Consider the following 18,225-nt stretch of genomic DNA (forward strand, 5'->3'; position numbering starts at 1 on the left):
GCTTCTGGTTTTAGTGTTGTGTTATGTCCACCTTTCCCTGCGCCAGGACGCTCCTTCGCTGGAGCATCTGTGCGCATTAAAAATGACAATAACATAACATAACATATTGATTAAAAAGAATGTTTCATTTACATTCCTTGGCCAGATCTTGGACCCAATGGGCAGGTATGTACTTATATGGGGGAGATTAGATAATGAATCTGTAACCATTGCGAACTGTTATGCCCCCAATGTGGATACGCTGGAATTCTTCACGGCACTGTTGGGTAAAATAGTGAATATCGGCTCCTCACACATCATATGGGGGGGACTTCAACGTTGCATTGATACCTGCTCTGGATAGGGCTGATGGGGTGGCTTCTTACAATAATTGGGCCAGGGAGGTACTTAAGGGCATTGTTGAGCAGGAAGGTTTAGTGACTCACTGGCTCACTGGAGAAGTGTGGCTCACTGGTTAGAAGAGGCAGACCCTGAAGCAGAGGTCAGACCCGGGACCAGGGTTCAATTCCCGACGCGGCAGGGTCTTGAGCCCAAAATATCCACGGACTCGATAATTCTCGTTTCGGTGCCTACTCGAATCACGGGTTCACACTCTGCAGCTCTGGGCATTAGCTGCTTAATCTCCACTATGGCCCCCCCGCGGCGGGATGCCTGGCTTTCACCTTGGGGATGCCCAGTATGGGTATCTCACAGGGGGAAAAAAGCCAGGACGGGTTCCCAAGGCAAGCGCCGAGATGCCTACGGGTAATCGAGCGCTATATAAGAATGCATAATAATAATAATAATAATAATAATAATAATAATAGTGGATAGCTGGAGAAGCTTACATCCTGGGCGGAAGGAGGGAACTCATTTTACCTCATACACAGGCACTTGGGCGCGTCTAGATTGTTTGATATCTAGGAGACTAGCTACTGGGCTTACGGGTGCTACACAATTAGCCAGAACATATTCAGACCACTGTCCTGTTCGAATCACATTGCAGATACCTGGCTATGATCGACCTAGGCGGCGTGGCGACTTCAGCCTAATGCCCTATTAGATACAGTATTTAAGGCGGAACTAGAGGAAGAAATCAAGGAGTTTTTCCCGCGCAATAGGGGGTCAGTGGAGAGTGTCGAAGTCGTATGGGAGGCAGTCAAGGTTACAGTACGAGGATATTGCATATCCAAGAGCTTCGGGGTGTTAAGGGACATTCAGCGGACATTACGTACAATAGAACGGGAACTGAAGGGGTTGGAGCGCGATATGCTAAATAGTGATGCAGGGCAAGCACATAAAGACTTCAGGGCTAAATTGTCTGAATATGAGGAGGAGGCTGCCTGTGAAATCAAGTTCCGAGGCCGGCATTGGGTGGCGCGTACATATGGGGAAGGAGAAAGGCCGGGGAAGGCTCTTTCTGAGATCACTCGGCATCCACGCTTCGGTAGTAGTATATTGAAAATAGTAGGGCCGGAAGAGGGACACATCGGGACAATGCTAGTATTCTGGGGGCCTTTACCTCGCACTACACTCAACTATATACCACGCAAAACATTGGAGAGTTGGACCTGGATGGCTTCTTGGGAGATATTGCCTTGTGTTGGCTAAGTGATGCACACAGGACGTTTCTGAGTGCTCCACTTGAGCTTGATGAGATTAGAGAGGTGATAATGTCCCTAAAAAATGGTAAAGCGCCGGAATTAGATGGACTGCCTGCAGAATTGTATAAGTGTTGTATAGACATTATGGCCCCAGTGTTGCGGGAGGTCTTTGAGGAGTCTCTAGAGGAAGGGATACTCCCACAATCCATGCGAGAGGTTGTCATCACATCCCTGTTAAAACCCAGTAAGGATCCCAGGGTCTGCGATTCGTATCGCCCACTATCATTGATAAACTGTGACGCGAAAATATTGGCCAAACAGCTGGCGACTCGACTATCACTGTTAATGACACAGATAATACTCCCGGACCAATCGGGCTTTGTACCAGGTAGGGCCACTACCCACAATTTGCGTACTCTTTTCTCCTTAACCCCTTCCACGCTGATGACGAGCTGGGCTCGTCATGAGGTAGCCTCCTGCTACGCTGATGACGAGCCCAGCTCGTCACGTAACATGCGCTTTTAAAAATCTCCGCGTACGAGCGGAATTCCGCCCGCACGCATGCGGTTAATACAAACTGTGGAGCCTAGGTTTCCGGTGGCCGCCGTATTTCTAGACGCCTCTAAGGCGTTCGATTCCGTCGAATTGCGTTATCTATTTGCTCTCCTAAGGAACATGGGATTCCCTAGGCTCTTTCTTTCTTTCTTTCAGTTACTGTATAATACACCTACTGCTAGAGTACTCATAAATGGTCACCTCTCCACCTCAATTTCTGTAACGAGAGGCACTAGACAGGGATGTCACCTATCCCCACTCCTTTTTGCTATAGCGATAGAGCCGCTAGCATGCCGACAGTGGCAGCTTCATCGGGATACTGCGTTTAAGTGCTTTCAGCGCCAAATTTCCATCTCACTTTATGCTGATCATGTAACGCTATATGTTGTGGACCCTCAGCATAATCTAAATCCATTGTTACGTGAGTTCTTAGTATTTGGTGGGATGTCGGGAGTACATATAAATTGGGTGAAATCGCAATTCTTCCCACTCACTTCGGCGATCACTGAATTCCCAATGGATTACCCACTGGAATGGTGCCACTCTGATCTTCGCTATTTGGGTATTCAGGTCTCCAGAGATAGAGAGGAAACACTGAGGCTGAACTATGGGACTGCAATTACTAAATTGATTTCGAGCATTACCAGGTGAATTTCCCTCCCTTTATCAATGGCAGGCAGAGTCTTGCTCATCAAGATGGTGATACTGCCTCGTTTTTTATATCTTTTTACAAATGTTCCGTACTATCCAGGAGCCTTTTTTTAAAAAAACATTGCGTACTGAATTGATACGACTGGTATGGGGCGGGCGGCAACCGAGACTTAAATGGTCAGTCATGGCACAACCTTATGATAAGGGTGGGTTTGATATCCAGGATTTTGAAGCGTCCTACATTAGCGAGCAAGCTCACTACGCATACCACTGGATGGTGCCTACACCGTTTATGCCACAGTTGGCGGCTGAGGACTGGTTGGCGCGTCCATTCCCCTTAAATGGCATAATACATGGACCTGTGGCTATATTAGAAACGCCGCCAACGACATTAACATGCATGATAGATGCCTGGCGACGCATGGCGAAGCTATTGCAAATTACATTGTTATACTCACCGCGTTTGCCCCTTACTTATCACCCAAAACTGGTACTATTACAGGAGGCTGGTTTTAGAGCCATGTGCAGGCGTTTGAAGATAGTTACCTGGGAGGAGTCTTTCGCACTATGGCCCATTTTTTTAAGGATATAGATCCCACACCGTTGGAGGTATTCTATTATGTGCGACTGAGACAGGGAATGAGAGAGGTCTTGATAGATTTCCCCAAGGAGCCTGCTAGCTTGGCCCGCTACATCTCATGCGAAGTACTGCAGATGGGAGGCATCTAGTGTCTGGTATATACAACAGTTTTAGAACACAGCGACCGGAAATAGAAGGGTCGACTCGGTTACACTGGAGCGTAGATCTGGGTAAAGAAATCACTGATGAACAGTGGATATATTGCTGTGGACTCACGGGGAATATATCTGCTAGTTGCAGGCTCAAAGTTATTCATTTTAAATATCTGCAACGGATATACTACACACCTGCCAAGAAATATAGGTTTCAGCTATCTGATAATGATAGGTGCAAAAGATGCAGGAGCCCTGGAGCTGGCTTCCTACACCTTGCGTGGGAATGCCCGACTGGGTGGCAGTACTGGACACAGGTACACGCTGCCGTAGGGGACATGCTGGGTATCACATTTGACAAAGACCCACTGATTATGTTGTTGGGATATACAGCCAACATACCCAGAAGCTGTAGAAAGTTTTTAGACATTACAATGCTTTTGGCTAAGAGAAGACTGGCATGTTGATGGGGACGGGCCCCGAAGTTTAAGGAATGGCTACAGGATGTTATCTATTGTCAAGAACAGAATGTGATATATGCTGAAACTCAACCACTGGCCTCGAGGCCTAAAGATATATGGGGGCCATTACAGGATTATCTCATACGTACGAATGATGAAGACTCTGTGGGGGGGGGGGGGTCCCAGGCTACTGCTTAAGAACAGGAGAAAGGGTGGGGCCGGTCACTTCCATCTAGTTTCTGATTGATAACTGCCTTTGTCCCTCAGCAATGTTACTTATAACAGGTTACTTATTTCTAAATATATATTGTGAGGAAATGTCTCTTGATGGCTTATATTGATGCATACCATGCCTGTCTACTAAGTCGCGAAAGGAGGCTGCGCTATTTACATGGGACTAATAGCAATTGATGATTGTTTGAATTCAGTGGATTGCAGATAACGTGTAGATGTATCAGACTGTGATGTAATATGACAAGTGTATAAACCACGAGCTGCATGTCACTGGTTCTGTTTCAAAAATATGAAAAATAAAGTTTAAAAAAAAAAAAGTAATTGACAAAGCCTGTTAAAATATTTACTAAACTAAGAGAAAAATAATTGATGGGGCATGATTAAAATGTCCTTAAATTGGGCAAAGACAGAACTATCGCGCCCATAGTGAGTTGCTCCTATTTCTGACTCCCTGACTGAATCTGATTGTGGCCTGGATTTTGTGTAAATTCATTGGGCAAGGCTCACTCTAAGTCCCTGAACCAAAAAGTGAGTGAAATGAACTTTTTTTTAAGGATTCCAATCCATACGGTATGGTGCTGTGTTTTAAATTGACTAGTTGGTTGATATACACCTTAAAAAGAAAAGTGATAACATACTGTCAATTCATTTGTGTAAGAAAAATAGTTTGTGGTTTTTGATGAACTGAAAATCTTTAAGCATGTTTTTTTCTTTCCCTTTCTATTGTGCAGCAGAAAGTGGGGATAAAGAAGTGATATCACACATCAGTCAGCATGGCGGTAAATGGCCCTATTGGTTTAAAAAAATGGGTAAGTTAATTTGGATGTATTTTATCATATTGTAAGTTGTTTTATTATTCAGAATATTTTTTTCTTAACAGTCTGAATATTTGCAGAAAACCTTCAAACGATCGGGAGCTACACACTGAAACTTCAAGTGGTTTTGAATGAAAGCAATGCTGCCACTTACGCTGGAAGGTCCCTGCCATCTAAAATATTTTCTTTTAAAATTGTGGGTAAGAACATTTTTTTTAAACAGTGCTAAATTATTATATTAACATTTTCAAACATTTTTATTACGGGTTTTTGAGTCATTAAAAAAGTTTTAAGGGTAAAACAAATATTACAATGATCGTATACTTATAGAAAACAAACACTTACATTTACTTGGAATCATAAATTAAACCTGATTGAACTTTATCCATGGTGAATAAGTGTAAAAAACCTAGGACAGCAAGAGTAAAACCACATTAAGATAAAAGTTCTAGATCTACATAATTGTGTGTACTTTATGTTTATACGGTTTTGGAGCCCTACCATACCGGTCATAAACGTAACATCACTTGACAGCCATGCTCTCAAACCTCTCTTGATCTATTTGCCAACAGCTAAGATAAAGACAACTGTAGCAATGGGGTTATATTAACATCACTATGGTGCCTCACAACCGTTATGCTACAGCAACTTCCTTCCTATAACCATCATACAGTGACAGTTCCTCAGGAACTGGCCAGTTGATTCTTCTTTACCAGTAAGTAAGTAGTTTTTATTGTTTAGGTTAATTAAAACCATTACAAAAGTGCATTAAAACAAATCTCCACAGAGAAATAAAAAGAGAAAATTTAAAAGCAGGAAGTTTAGTTAAAAGGTAACAGTACTAAGATCAGTCAAAAATGAGGATGGCATATTGTTCATAGCAGCTGGTTAGGGCCCGATGTTTTCTCTTAGCTGACTACCTGGCATGGTTGTTTCAGCTCTGCTAGTTTCAGGAATTTCACCAGCTTCCCGTTTAACGGCGGAAGACCAGGATTAAAACAGGCAAGGACTGCTTGTCTGCGTGAGCGGATACTTAGTTTGTGAAAGGCTGTTTTTAACAGAGCTGCTCTCTCCTCATTCAGCCTCGAGCAAGTGCATAGTAGATGTTCTAGGTCTTCGACCCCTATTCCGCACAGCCGGCATCTAGTCCCGTAGTTCGTTCTCAGCCACGGTGGTAGGTGTGGAATGGCAGGTAGGATACCTAGCCTGTGTTTTAAGAAGGCTTCTTTTGTTTTCCGGCCATATCCCAGACCAAAGTATGCTTGGAGCCCCGGTGTTTTGTATGTGCACAGTCATCCAGGCATGACGCCTGTGAGAAAAGGTGGCTTTGTCCTCCACATGCGAGTGTCTCTTTAAGCTCTTATTCACAGCGTGCTTAAATTGCGCATGCGATAGAGGAGTCTCCCATAGCTCTTTTAGACCCGTGATGCTCAGGGACTCCTCTAAGTATTTTTTCGCCGGTGTTCTAGAGGAGCTGATCAGATGTTGCCAGAGCTGTTGGTTCAAGGTGTTATCTAGTGAGTTCTTTATTTTGTGCCAGCACTTTATGTATGACCCCCTTCGTGCAAGCGTTTGGCTCGACAGACCAAATTCTAAACGAATCTGGGCTTGTGAGGTATAGGATGGCAGATTGAAGAGAAGTCTGTAGGCCTTTGATATGGTTGTATCTAGAAGTTTTGCGTCGGTACCTTTTAAGGCCTCACTGCCATACGTGATTGATGACTCTATTTTAATTTTGGCCACTCGAAGCAGTGGCAGTAGAGTCTCACCGCTCAGGTTGGACTTTAGCTGTTTCAGTGTCATGGTTATTAACATCCCTTTCCTCTTGATGTCCTCTAATTGGTTTAGGTAGCGGCCGCCTTTGTCGACTATGATCCCAAGGTATTTGTATTCCGAGCAGTTGGAGATTACTTTTGTGCCAAGGGACCAAGTGGGCAGCATTTTGTTCCTAGTTATGGACAAGACTTTGGTCTTATTGATGTTGACTTCTAATCGGTTGTCGCCAGCGTATCCATGGAGCGTGTTAATCAGATTTTGAAGGCCCACTTTTGTATGCTTGGAGCCCCGGTGTTTTGTATGTACACACATTCCCGCCTTATAAATCGGTGAAATGATTGAACCCCTCCATGAGGCAGGAAGGCGCCCCGAGTTGTTGAGAGACATATAGCCCAGTATTCCGGTTCGAGTTTAAAGCGGGCCGGAGGGATTCCATTAGGCCAGGCTGCGCCGTCTTCTGTACCTTTGGAAATTAGTTTCCTGATTAGAGCCGCAGACGGTTCAAGTTTGTCTTTACGTGGTGGTGACTGTTTGAAGTGGTCAGCCCTCCAATGGAACCTGGGGCTCACTTGTTTTTGAGACCTGTTGATTGAAGTGTTTGTCGAGAAAGGATTCCCAAGACGATTTGGTAATATAAGATGTTATGCCATTGCTTTTCGGATTTAACATTTTGTTTATAATGGACCAACATTTGGCGCTGTTGTTGACCTTGGAAGCATAATGGAGTTTTGCCCAGAAGTCTTCATCGTTGGTTCTTTTGATTACCCATTTCAGCTTTTTGAGATCAGCACGATGCTTACGAAGCTCCGCTAGAAATGTTCTGTTTCCTGGGCTTTTCTTCAACAGTCTTAAACATTTGTTAATCACTTTTTTTGTGGGATTTCATGGCCAGTTTCCGGGTGCCAGAGATCTTCCTTGTGACACCAGGAGCAAGTGGTGGAAAATGCCGTACGGTTGTTGAATAATTGTTTGCAAACTCGTGAATTTTTTCCAACCTGCTACTGTATTGCCCGAAGGGTAGTTTGAATTGTTTAATTGGCTTTTTGCAGCTTGAAGTACCTCCACTGTATTTGCTACCGAAGTTTTGATACATTTGAGGTTTATGGTGTAACTGTCCTGCGGTCCTGTTGCGTTTGAAAGCATTGCCTCAGGAAGGGCTCCTAGGGTGACTTCTTGAGGGCGATGGTCACTGTCACCCTTGTCCCCTAAGTTGAAGCCCAGTACATGATGGAACAGTGAGAGGGAGACTAAAGTGAAATCGATTGTAGAGGCTGTCTTGCCTGAGGTAAATGAGGCCACAGATGGTGAGTCATCAGGAAATCTGCCATTTAGAACCCTTAGGCCCGTGTGTTCCAGATCTTCCAGTAGCGACTTTGCAAGCTTGGATGCTTTGCATTGGCTGCTAAGTGATTGAGTTGGTATATACCAATGGTATGACTGGGCCTGAATTTCGCTGTTTGCGGAATACCCTAAGATGCATTTGTTAAAGTCTCCAGACAGAATTTGGTTTGTTGATGTTCGAGTAGCGATGGCGTGATGTAAATGATCCATTAGAATTTTTCCCTCATGTCTCTTATTTTTTTGGTTAATGTAAGTGTTGGTCAGCTGGATCTCTTTCTTTGTGCCGCCAAAGTTAAGTGATAGCTCTACTGTGTTTGTGGTAGACGAATAGGTGGTTAGAGCCCGGGCGTTACCAATAGTTGATATTTTGAGGTAGGTTGCTAGGCCTCCTGACAGCCGACCAAACTTGCTTTTCCTTGTTGCTGCAGAATGGTAGCAGGTGTAACCCTCTAGATGAACCGGCTCTTCCAGCAATGTTTCCTGGAGGAGGATGATGTCAAATGATTTCAAGTGTTGTAAGAAATCAGTGTCCGCTACTTTGTTGTTAAGCCCGTTTATGTTCCACGAGCATAGTTCCAGGTGGGGTGTGTCTGTGCGCATATCCGGCTCTGTTGGATTACCTCGTCATTGGGAATTCATTGTTGTATTACTTATACTAAAGAGCCGATGTTCAATCGTGCGGTACGTGTTGGCAGACCTTGAAGTGTTCTCCGCGTCTGTCTTCTGAACACCTGTAGGAGAGCGACCCAATGCGCCCCTCAGCACGGACCTTGTCATTGAAGTTGTGTTGGGTGATCGCTGCTTGGGCCTCTCGAGCAAGTGCAGCGGATATCCTGTATTGTGGTGGATGGCTGTGTTGATCCCCCATGTTTTAAGGAGTCCTTGTTCTTCGAGGATTTTATTAGCGGTTTCAGGCGAAGTCCATGTGGCTTTCGTCGCCTCATTCCCACCCAACCTATTGGTTCTTATAAATTCTATAGAAAGCAGGTTCGCTGTAGATAAGTCTTTTAACGCTGGTATGGTGTTGAGTAGTCGTAGTATATTCCCTCTGTTTAGGATGTCAAATCGGCCCTTTGATTGGTACTCAGGAGTGAAAATGATGCTAGTCGGGAACTCGTTTAGAGTATGCGACAAGGCGGTTGACTGGTTATTAGGGACTTGAGTTCTTAGATTATTATTGTCGAACTGAGGCAAAGGTCGAATGGAATTGTCTCCAGAGGGAAAAGTTATTAAAACGGGCACAGAAGGAGCTGCTGTGATGCTTGCTATGGTGGTAGAGAGCTTTGTATGGGGGCTACGGTGCAGAAGTTCCGTCAGTTCTTGGGAGCGGGACCTTTCACAGAGGGACACGATTGGGTCATCCCGTGCTGGAACCATGGTCTGATTTGACTGTGCCGCTCCAGGCTCAAATATTCGAAATGGAATGAGGGGGCTCCCTTTGATCGCTTTGTTGAGGCCATGCTTGTCCATCTTTTTCTGCTTCCCGATGTTCCAGCTAGATGGGACTCTGCCGTCCTCCAACGTGGAAGCTGCTGTACTTGCTGTCGCTTGTTCTCTATTGGGGGAAAGTCTGGGGCCCGTAGACAATAGGTCTCTTCTAAGGTTACTTGCTATGTTAGGGCCCATGACTTGCTGGTCGTTTCTTTTTCTTGGCTGAAAAAGTGGGTAAACTTCTGGCATACTTGGTAATATCTGTTTTTTCCGGCCTTTCCTTTTCTGCTGACGCCGCCCTTTCGCATTGAGGGGCGGCTTGTTGACCTTTAGGGGAGGAGTGGAGCAGGTTGACGTGTGAGCCAGTTCCGGTGCCAGAGACCCCGCCGGCGACACCAATAAAGCTTTTTCAGAGGTGCTTGGTGTAGTTGACCCTCCTGTTGGAGCTGTATGGATGGCTGTTTCTGCCGGATCGATACACCGGGGCCTTGCGTTTGTCCCTTTAGGCAGCCCTTCTATTAAGCAGGATACAATTTCTGGAAGTGCTGCAAGTTTATCAATAATGGGACCGCAACTGCATGCCAACTTTGCCTCCTGCTGAGCTCTGCTGATTAGCGAGTTTAATTGGCCGAGTTTGTCATCTATCCGCCCAACAAAAACAGCCAAGGTGTCGAGTAAGGTCAGCTGTAGGTCCATTTTGTCTGATTGGAAATGGAGAGTATCAACGGTTCGTTGCATGGTGTTAAGCAGGATGTCCCACGTGTTTGATACTTCAGTCGCTTGCGATCTTAATGGTGGCCCGGTGCCAGTGGCCCCTTTTTTGGGAGTTGAAGACAGTGAAGAATTCGGTAGGGAGGTTGAATTTGAAAAGACGCCCTCCCGGGTTGGGCCCCGTTCAGTGGCTTTGATGTTGTTAATTGATTCCGTTATTGGCAAAGATGGATTCGAGACCGTAGCCGGAATGTATGCGGCAACTAGGTCGGCCCATTCTTGTGAACCTGAATAGGTTGTGTTTGCGAGGCCGTCGCTCCCAAGGTTTGGTAAGTTTGCCACGTCCTCCTTGGTTTGGCCTGAGTGATCTATGGCAAATCCTTCGGGGGGCTGTGAGTGGAGGCTTGTGTTGTCCTGTTGGACTAGATGGCTTTTATCTGCGATTGGCAAGTTGTTTAAGTTGCCTGGATCTTTGCTGCTTAGGACTTCATGGCATTGAAAAGCCTCCCTGCCACTGCTGGTGGTGAAATTGGACAGAGAATACTTTTGTGTCGAACTGATTCCGCATGAGGGTGTGACTGTTAGTGCCGGTGGGGAATTGAGATCCGTGGCAGAGGAAGATAGATGACGGACAGACGTGGCCCCACTGTCACCTTCCAGGGGCGCTGAAGGTGTGCGAGTGGCCTTGCAAGAGAGCTTGCCTTCAACCGAAGCCCCGGTTTCCCCCGCTGTCGATTGGCTCGATACAGGTTGGCCAACCAATGTAAAAGAATGGATTGGAGTGCGACTAGCTTGGTCCGAGGATTGAACAGTGTGCGGGTCCACCGGGGATAGGGGAAGAAGTGAGTCCTGGAGGCCCAGGATTTTCTCGCTGGTCGAGAAGATGGTGGAGAATGGATCCTTCAGAAAGTTGAATTTTGATGTGATCTTCGGTTGTCGAAGAATAGGGCGAGGAATCGCAGCTGGTAAGACTCGATCGCTAGACGCTCTGGGTTCTCCTTGTCCTTGGGGGCTACCTTCTATGGCGATTTCTATTTCATTAATACTCGGTGCAGACTCCAACTTTGCTTTCGGCTTGGTTTCAATTTTAGGCTTTGGCTTGCACTCGAGGTGGACCCTTTTTTTGCCTGACCTCATGTTAAGTTTGGTGGGTCACATCGAGGCTGTCGGAAATCGGAGGTAATCGCAGCCCACTACGTAGGTGTCAGAATGTTATGGTGCTGACTGTCCTGTAGGGTCGTTTACCTTTGTCCACGCTCTCTTCTCCCCTTTTCCAGTGCGCCCTTACCACAGGACTCTACTCGCTGGGGCTAAAATGGCGGAGGCTGGGGGTGAATGGCTAAGCCTATACGGCTGGCTGAGTGGATCGCCCAGATCGTTTGTCAGGAGTAATAGGTTAATAGGTTGTGAGTTTGTGAAATGAGCGATCCTCAGTGAGCTATTAGGGTTGTTGTGAACTGGTGGCTAGCAGGCTGTTGTTTGGTGCAGATTAAAAATAATTCGTCAAAAAAGTGGACTGGCCTCACCTTGCTGGTGAACTGCTAGTAGTGGTGTCTGGAAGGTCTAAGGAGTCCGCTGCCTACTCCATGGGTCACGGCGGGAGTCTTAGCGGGGGACCCGCAGGTCGTGAGTGGTCGTGTGAGGCACCTTCCCACTTTCTTTGGCCCCCCCTGCTGCCACTGGTCCTCCCGCTGCTGCACTCCGCTCCACTCCAAAGTTTCCAGAGTTACAACAGCAGTCCGGTTGCTCGCAGAATCCAGCAGCCTTCCCCCGGCCGCCAAGCAAAACCAAGCAAAACCATGCAAAACCAACCGATTGAGACCAGGCAATGCTAGACGATGTGCCCTCACACCGTCCCCCCACAGAGGCCCCCCACAAAGGCACAAGGGCAAGGGCACACCGATCGATTCAGCGCGGCTTGGTGCGGCGCCCCCTGGAGCTCAACCAACTCTCCACCAGAGACCTCAAGGGGGGGAGGGGGGCGGGCGCTCAAGGGTGCTCCAGATGCCCCGAGCTCTAGATGCTGAGCGCCGGATGTTGGACGCTGGACGCAGGACAAAAGACCCAGTGATTCCCAGGTTCCCAGGCTCCGATGCTTTCCCCGATCTGTGCCACTGGCTGTTTACTTGCACTCGCACTCGTGGCCCCCAGCACGGGGCGGGCTCAGCACAAGACCGCTATCCCAATTCTGCGTCTCGTTTCACGCTTCCCTCTCACGGCTCCAACGGCCGCACAGCTCGACGGCACGGGAGCTGCTACAAGGGAGCACCGCAATAGCCTCCTTAGGCTGCGTTGAGCTCCGGCCTCAGCGGTCCCTCGGTGGGCTCCAACGGGGCTCCAACAGGTCTCAATGGTAAGACAGTGGCAAGCAGTGGCAAGCCGGCAACCCGTTCTCCTGCAGCGGCTCGTTGAGTTGCTCGACCGGTACAGAATGGTGTTCTGGCGTTCTGAGTTCACAGCTCTCTGGCGCTCTCTCCTTCTTCTTCTTTACCAGTTCAATACATACATTTAGCCTTTACCAACCGAATTTCTAATGTAAGCAGTCATGAAGTGAAGTCACCTTATAATTGTCAGCCCTTTAGGAAAAAGAAAATTAAAATTGCATCAGCCAAAAGCATTTTTGGTATATGGAAGCTAAGGATCCTGGGTGCATTGCACCATACATTTAGTCGGTGTGCCTTCATATCCTTGTAAACAGACTTTGCATAGAAAGAGCCAGCACGTAGCCCCCTCTTGACTCCCTGGTTAATATTAAAATGCCCTCTCTGCTTTCTGTTCCATATCTCATCTCACATGATCACTCCTCCTGTAAAAAAAAAACCAGAGACAAAATGTAGTCAGTCAGTACTTTATGCAGCCAATCATATCTACAGTAGAATTCGCTCTACCGTGTCAAAGGGTTATTTGAATCTGATAACAATGTGGAAGATTTTGCCCTGCCATAACTTAGGATACTTAACAATAATCCTGAACTTATACAAGGCTTGATCCATGATTCTGCAATTGATCCTCCCTGTATTATTGCATTTGCCATTGCCATAAAGCCTGTACTCTAGTTCTCATTTTTGCTGCAACACAGCCTCATGGACCTGCCTATAGTTTGGGTTTCAGTCGCCTGGACTGCTTCTCTGATACTTAATGGGGAAAAGTACATGTGAAGTCATTGAAAAGACAGTGCATACACATTAGGTTCCTGCTTTTGGGAGGGATAAATGGCACTGAAATGGTTTAACCAAACCTGGCACGATATAAGAGTCAATGATGTTTAGATCATTTCAGAAACACATTCTGAATTACATTAATTATGAAACAAAGTTTGTCAAGGCAACAACAGGTTTTCATTAGAACCAGATGTTTTTCTCAAAGTCATTTTTAACTCTTATTACTGTCCCTTTTTTAATATTTCATCACTGTCATGTAGGCACGTCATAAAAACTTAAATTGTGGAATTATCATAATTTAGTTTAAGGGCATTGAACAACGTGGCACCTGCTGATGTGCCAATGATGATTGGCCTTGCCCCAGTCTTGGTAAGTAGGTTATAAGCTTGACAGTTATTTGTTTATGGGTTGGTAAGCTGAATAGTTTTGTTCTCCAGTCAACTGGAAGAAAGTTTTTGCAAGATGCATGAAACATGGCTCTTATTAAGCATTTCATAACTCTGAGACTCATTAACAATGTGTTCACAAAACCTCGGAATTGAATTCTGGATGCAGTGGTGAATGTTATCTGCTTAAAATGATCTGCCTATATTTATCCATCAATCTTTTGGTAGTAATGTATTTGCATCAGGTTTAACATTTTTCATTCCTTTTCCTTTCAGAGGGTAAACCTGTTAAGTTTACAGTCGGTCTCTTGGATCCTCCTTTTCGTGTTGGAGTGCCATTCAGTGTTCCTTTGGACTTGTCAGATGAGTTTGGTCATTGTACTAAACCCATAACTGATATAAAACCAGTTCTTGAAGCAAGGTAAACCGAAACAGATATTGTTATTTTCCTTTGTTGGCTTGCAGACTAACTGAACAAATACTTCTTTAGTGCAAGAGCTTTTAAAATTGAAGGCAACTAAATTAAGTGGAACGGTGAGATAAGTGAAGGTATGGGTATTCAATATACAATGCAGAGTACCAATTGAATGAACACCTGCATCCCTCGTATTACAACTCTCCCTCTTCTTAGAATTTATTTTTATTGTCAGGCTTCATTTTTTACCATGTCTTCTAGTTTATGGGGAGCTATTTTTCCTGCCATATCTCTGTACTTTGCCTTCTTTTAAAGTAATGCTTATTGTGCTTTCCTCTTGCAGGCTAAAACTCTCCAGAAGTACTTTTGTTTAGTGCACCCTTTTATTCTGTCTGGGTATATCTTGAGTAATAAAAGATATACTTTTAATACTTTTTATAAAAATTTGACACAGAAGTTCTTAAAAAAGAAAAAAACAACCTCAACCAAGTTGTTTTTTAGTGGTGGATATAGACACATCTGAGTTGTTTCCAGTTTGATGGGCCAATAATTTCAAGCTTTTAAGAAAGCAAGACACCAAAGTATAGTTTGAGGCTAGCAAGAGTTCAGCGGTGACTTATTTCTTACCCTTCATTGTTCTAAGCTGTGTGGTCAGAAATCTGGATCCTACAGTGTGCACCTTGTGGCTTCTAGGGCATAAAGCATAAAAATGTCTAAGTATTTCTAGATCTGAAAGCGACACGTTAGTGATAGATTCCTTACCATAGAATATTCCCCAGGCTTCAGTCTGGATCCGGAAAGTTTTCTGCTTAGCAGTACCCCTGTGCGCCAGTAGGTGGCGCTGTGCGGCTCCGCCTCCGTCACTGGCGTCGTAAGCGTCGGGATGACGTCACGGAGGCTACTTAGGCGCCACCCATGCGCGCAGACCTCAGTTCTTTCTTTTTCCGCGCCGAAAGCGCAGATCCGGATTTATCACGTACCTCAGTTATTTTTTTACCACTTTTTTGAGACCTTTGTCTCCTTCCCTTATCTCCTGGTGCACGTAGGGATGCCCGGCTTTAAGTCTTGTGGGTCGTGCCGCTGTAATATGTCGGTGCCAGACCCCCCTGATGTCTGCCTCTACCGCCTGGAGACCGACCATGACTCCCAGTACTGTCGGGACTGCGGTGCCATGGCCCCCAAGGCCTTGCGGGAGCGTAGCCGGAAGTTGCTGGAGGTCCGGCACTCCTCTCACCGCCGCTCCCGGTCTAGAAGCCGTTCGCGGGACCGCTCGCGGGAATGGAGCCGCCGCTCCTCGGGCTCTAAGTCTTCACCTTCAGATTCCGGTAAGTGACGCCATAAGAAAAAGTCAAAGAAGCGTGATCGCTCTCCGACGTCCCCCCGTCGCTCCTCAGAGGCGGACGAGGGGGACAGGGGCTCCACCCTTGCGGCTCCTCCGGAGCCTGGAAGTCCTGCGGCCTACGCGCTATACCCGGGTCCGTCGGCGACTCCCGAACAAATGCAAGAGTTTCTTGCTGCCATGGACTGCCTGTTTAGGCCTCGGGCTCCCGCCGGCACGCCTGCAGGCCGCGGTCCCGTGTCCAGATCCTGTATGCCCGGCAGCACCGCCTCTGGCTCCGGCCCCGCAACCACTGGATCCAGTGCCCTTGGCTCCGGCCCTGGCGCCACAAGATGCAGCGCCGCTGGCTCCGGCCCCTGCGCTACCCTTGGCTCCGGCCCCAGCGCCGCCCCTGGCTCCGCCATAGACGCCGCACTGGGTGCCGTTTATCCCGCCCCTGCCCCGGTCTCGGACCATTTTGTTCCGACCTCGGATCAGCATTGGGATGATGCGGCTCCGTTTCGGCCCCGGCCGGCTCCGTTCCCGGCGCCGCTTGCCCCCTCTCCGGCTCTGGCCCTGCTTTCGCGGCCGGCTCCTTCTACTCCGGAGCCAGATGAGGATTTGGAAGGCTCCGAGGACCCCCTTTCGTGGCAGTGCGACTCCGAGCAGGATTGGGTGGATGACCTTCAAGATGCGGGTGAACTTGATGTGTCTTCTGACCCGGGGTTCGCCTCCCCTACTATGGAGGAGGGCACTTCCTACACCATGATGCTGTATCGGACTGCGGAGGCTCTCCATCTCGACCTTCCTATGGTGGCCCTTAAAACCAACCTCCTTACGGAGGTGCTCCAGACGGCGTCTACGTCGTCGGAATCGCTGCTCCCTTTCAACGAGGCCCTTACCTAAGTCCTCTTGGGCACTTGGTTGCGGCAGGCCTCGGGGGCACCGGTGGATAAGAACGTCGCTAGGTGTCATCGTCCGGGGCCTGGTGATCCTGCCTTCTTGACCACTCACCCCACGCCTGAGAGCCTGGTCATTCAGGCCTTGACGTCTCAGAAAGCCTTTCCCACGGCTCCGCCGGATGAGGACTCTAAGAAGCTGGACCAATATGGCAAGAGGTTGTTCTCCTCGGCCAGCTTGAGGTTGCGGTCAGTTAATACCGCTTCTTATTGGGCGTTACTCCCATGCAGTGTGGGATCCGTTAGCAGAGGTCCTCAGTGTTCTAAGGAGGTCCAGGCTGTCTTATCCCAAGCAATAGCGGAGGGCAAGGATGCAGCGAAGTTTACCATAAGGGGTGTTGTCTGGACATGGCTGATTCCTTGGGCAGGGCAATGTCCACGACTGTGGCCTTGTGGCGCCATGCCGGGTTGTGGTTTACCGGGTTCTCGCTCGATGTCCAGAGCTCGCTCATGGACATGCCCTTTGATGGCTCCCGCCTCTTTGGCTACAAGGCTGACAATGCCCTGGAGCGCTTTAAAGACTCACGGGCCACGGCCAAGTATTTGGGTCTTTCCACGAAAAGCCCTGCCACGCCTGGGTTTCGTTCCTTTCATTGCCATGGTAAAAGCGCACAGGTGCTCTCCTCCACAAAGCCCGTGCAGAACCAGCCTCAATGTGGACGTGGCTTCCGCAGGGGCGGGTCAGGTAACCAGTCCACCTCCACCCTCGCTGCTTCCACCTCCAAGTCTTCCTAATCCGACCTTCAGGGAGCACCCCACGCCGGTAGGAGGCAGTGTCCGTCACCACCTCCACCACTGGCGCGAAATTACATCAAACAAGTGGGTGCTGCAGATAATCTGCCATGGTTACTCGCGCCCCTTTTTATCCTCCCTCTCCAGCCATGCCACCTCGGTACCACCGCATGTCGGGGGATCATTTGGCTCTTCTCCGTCAGGAAGTCTCTGCCCTCCTGGCCAAGGGGGCCATCGAGTACTTTCCCGATCAGGAAGTAGGTAGTAGTTGTTATTCACACTACTTTCTGATCCCCAAGAAGGACAAGGGGGGCCTGCGCCCCATCTTGACCTCCGGGCCGTCAATCGCTTCCTCAGGAAGGAGAAGTTCAAGATTCTGGCTTAGGTCCTGACTGCCCTGGACCCTGGAGACTGGATGGTAGCGTTTGACTTGCAGGCCGCAAATTTTCATACCCCCGTCCTGCCGGCCTACGGGCGTTACCCGCGGTTCATGGTGGGCCAGGAGCATTTTCAGTTTGCCGTGCTCCCCTTCGGCCTTACCAGCGCCCCTCGGGTGTACACGAAAGTGATGGCGGTGGTCGCAGCTCATCTGCTCAGGTCTTCCCCTACCTCGATGACTTGCTGTTGAAGGCGGGCTCGCCCCAGGCGGTTGTCGCCCACTTCCAGACTACGCCCAACCTCCTGCATTTGCTTGGGTTCTCCGTCAGCGTGCCAGAGTCACAGCTGAGTCCCTTTCAGAAGCTCCCTTTCATCGGAGCATTTCTGGATTCGACGCTGTTTCGGGTTTATTCTCCCGAGCAGTGAGTCGGGATATTCAGGCTATGATTCCGCTCTTTCAGCCTCTATCCCGGGTTTCAGTCAGGATGGCCCTCCGGCTTCTGGGCCTGATGGCCTCCTGCATCCTGCTGGTGACACATGCCAGATGGCATATGCGGGCTCTGCAGTGGGACCTGAAGTTCCAGTG

At 48.0% G+C, this 18,225-nt stretch overlaps 1 protein-coding gene across 1 annotated transcript in view; it reads left to right on the plus strand.

The window, feature by feature from the left end:
• SMCHD1 (structural maintenance of chromosomes flexible hinge domain containing 1) overlaps nucleotides 1-18,225 on the plus strand; it is a 2,317,253-nt gene that overhangs the window by 630,169 nt on the left and 1,668,859 nt on the right. Inside the window, exons 18-20 of the mRNA XM_078687460.1 lie at nucleotides 4,948-5,025; nucleotides 5,112-5,231; nucleotides 14,114-14,258. Coding sequence (XP_078543586.1) covers nucleotides 4,948-5,025; nucleotides 5,112-5,231; nucleotides 14,114-14,258 — 343 coding nt within the window. The remainder of the gene's footprint in view (nucleotides 1-4,947; nucleotides 5,026-5,111; nucleotides 5,232-14,113; nucleotides 14,259-18,225) is intronic.

Source organism: Lissotriton helveticus, chromosome 4_1, assembly GCF_964261635.1.
Source record: "Lissotriton helveticus chromosome 4_1, aLisHel1.1, whole genome shotgun sequence".
In the NCBI taxonomy this organism is placed as follows: domain Eukaryota; kingdom Metazoa; phylum Chordata; class Amphibia; order Caudata; family Salamandridae; genus Lissotriton; species Lissotriton helveticus.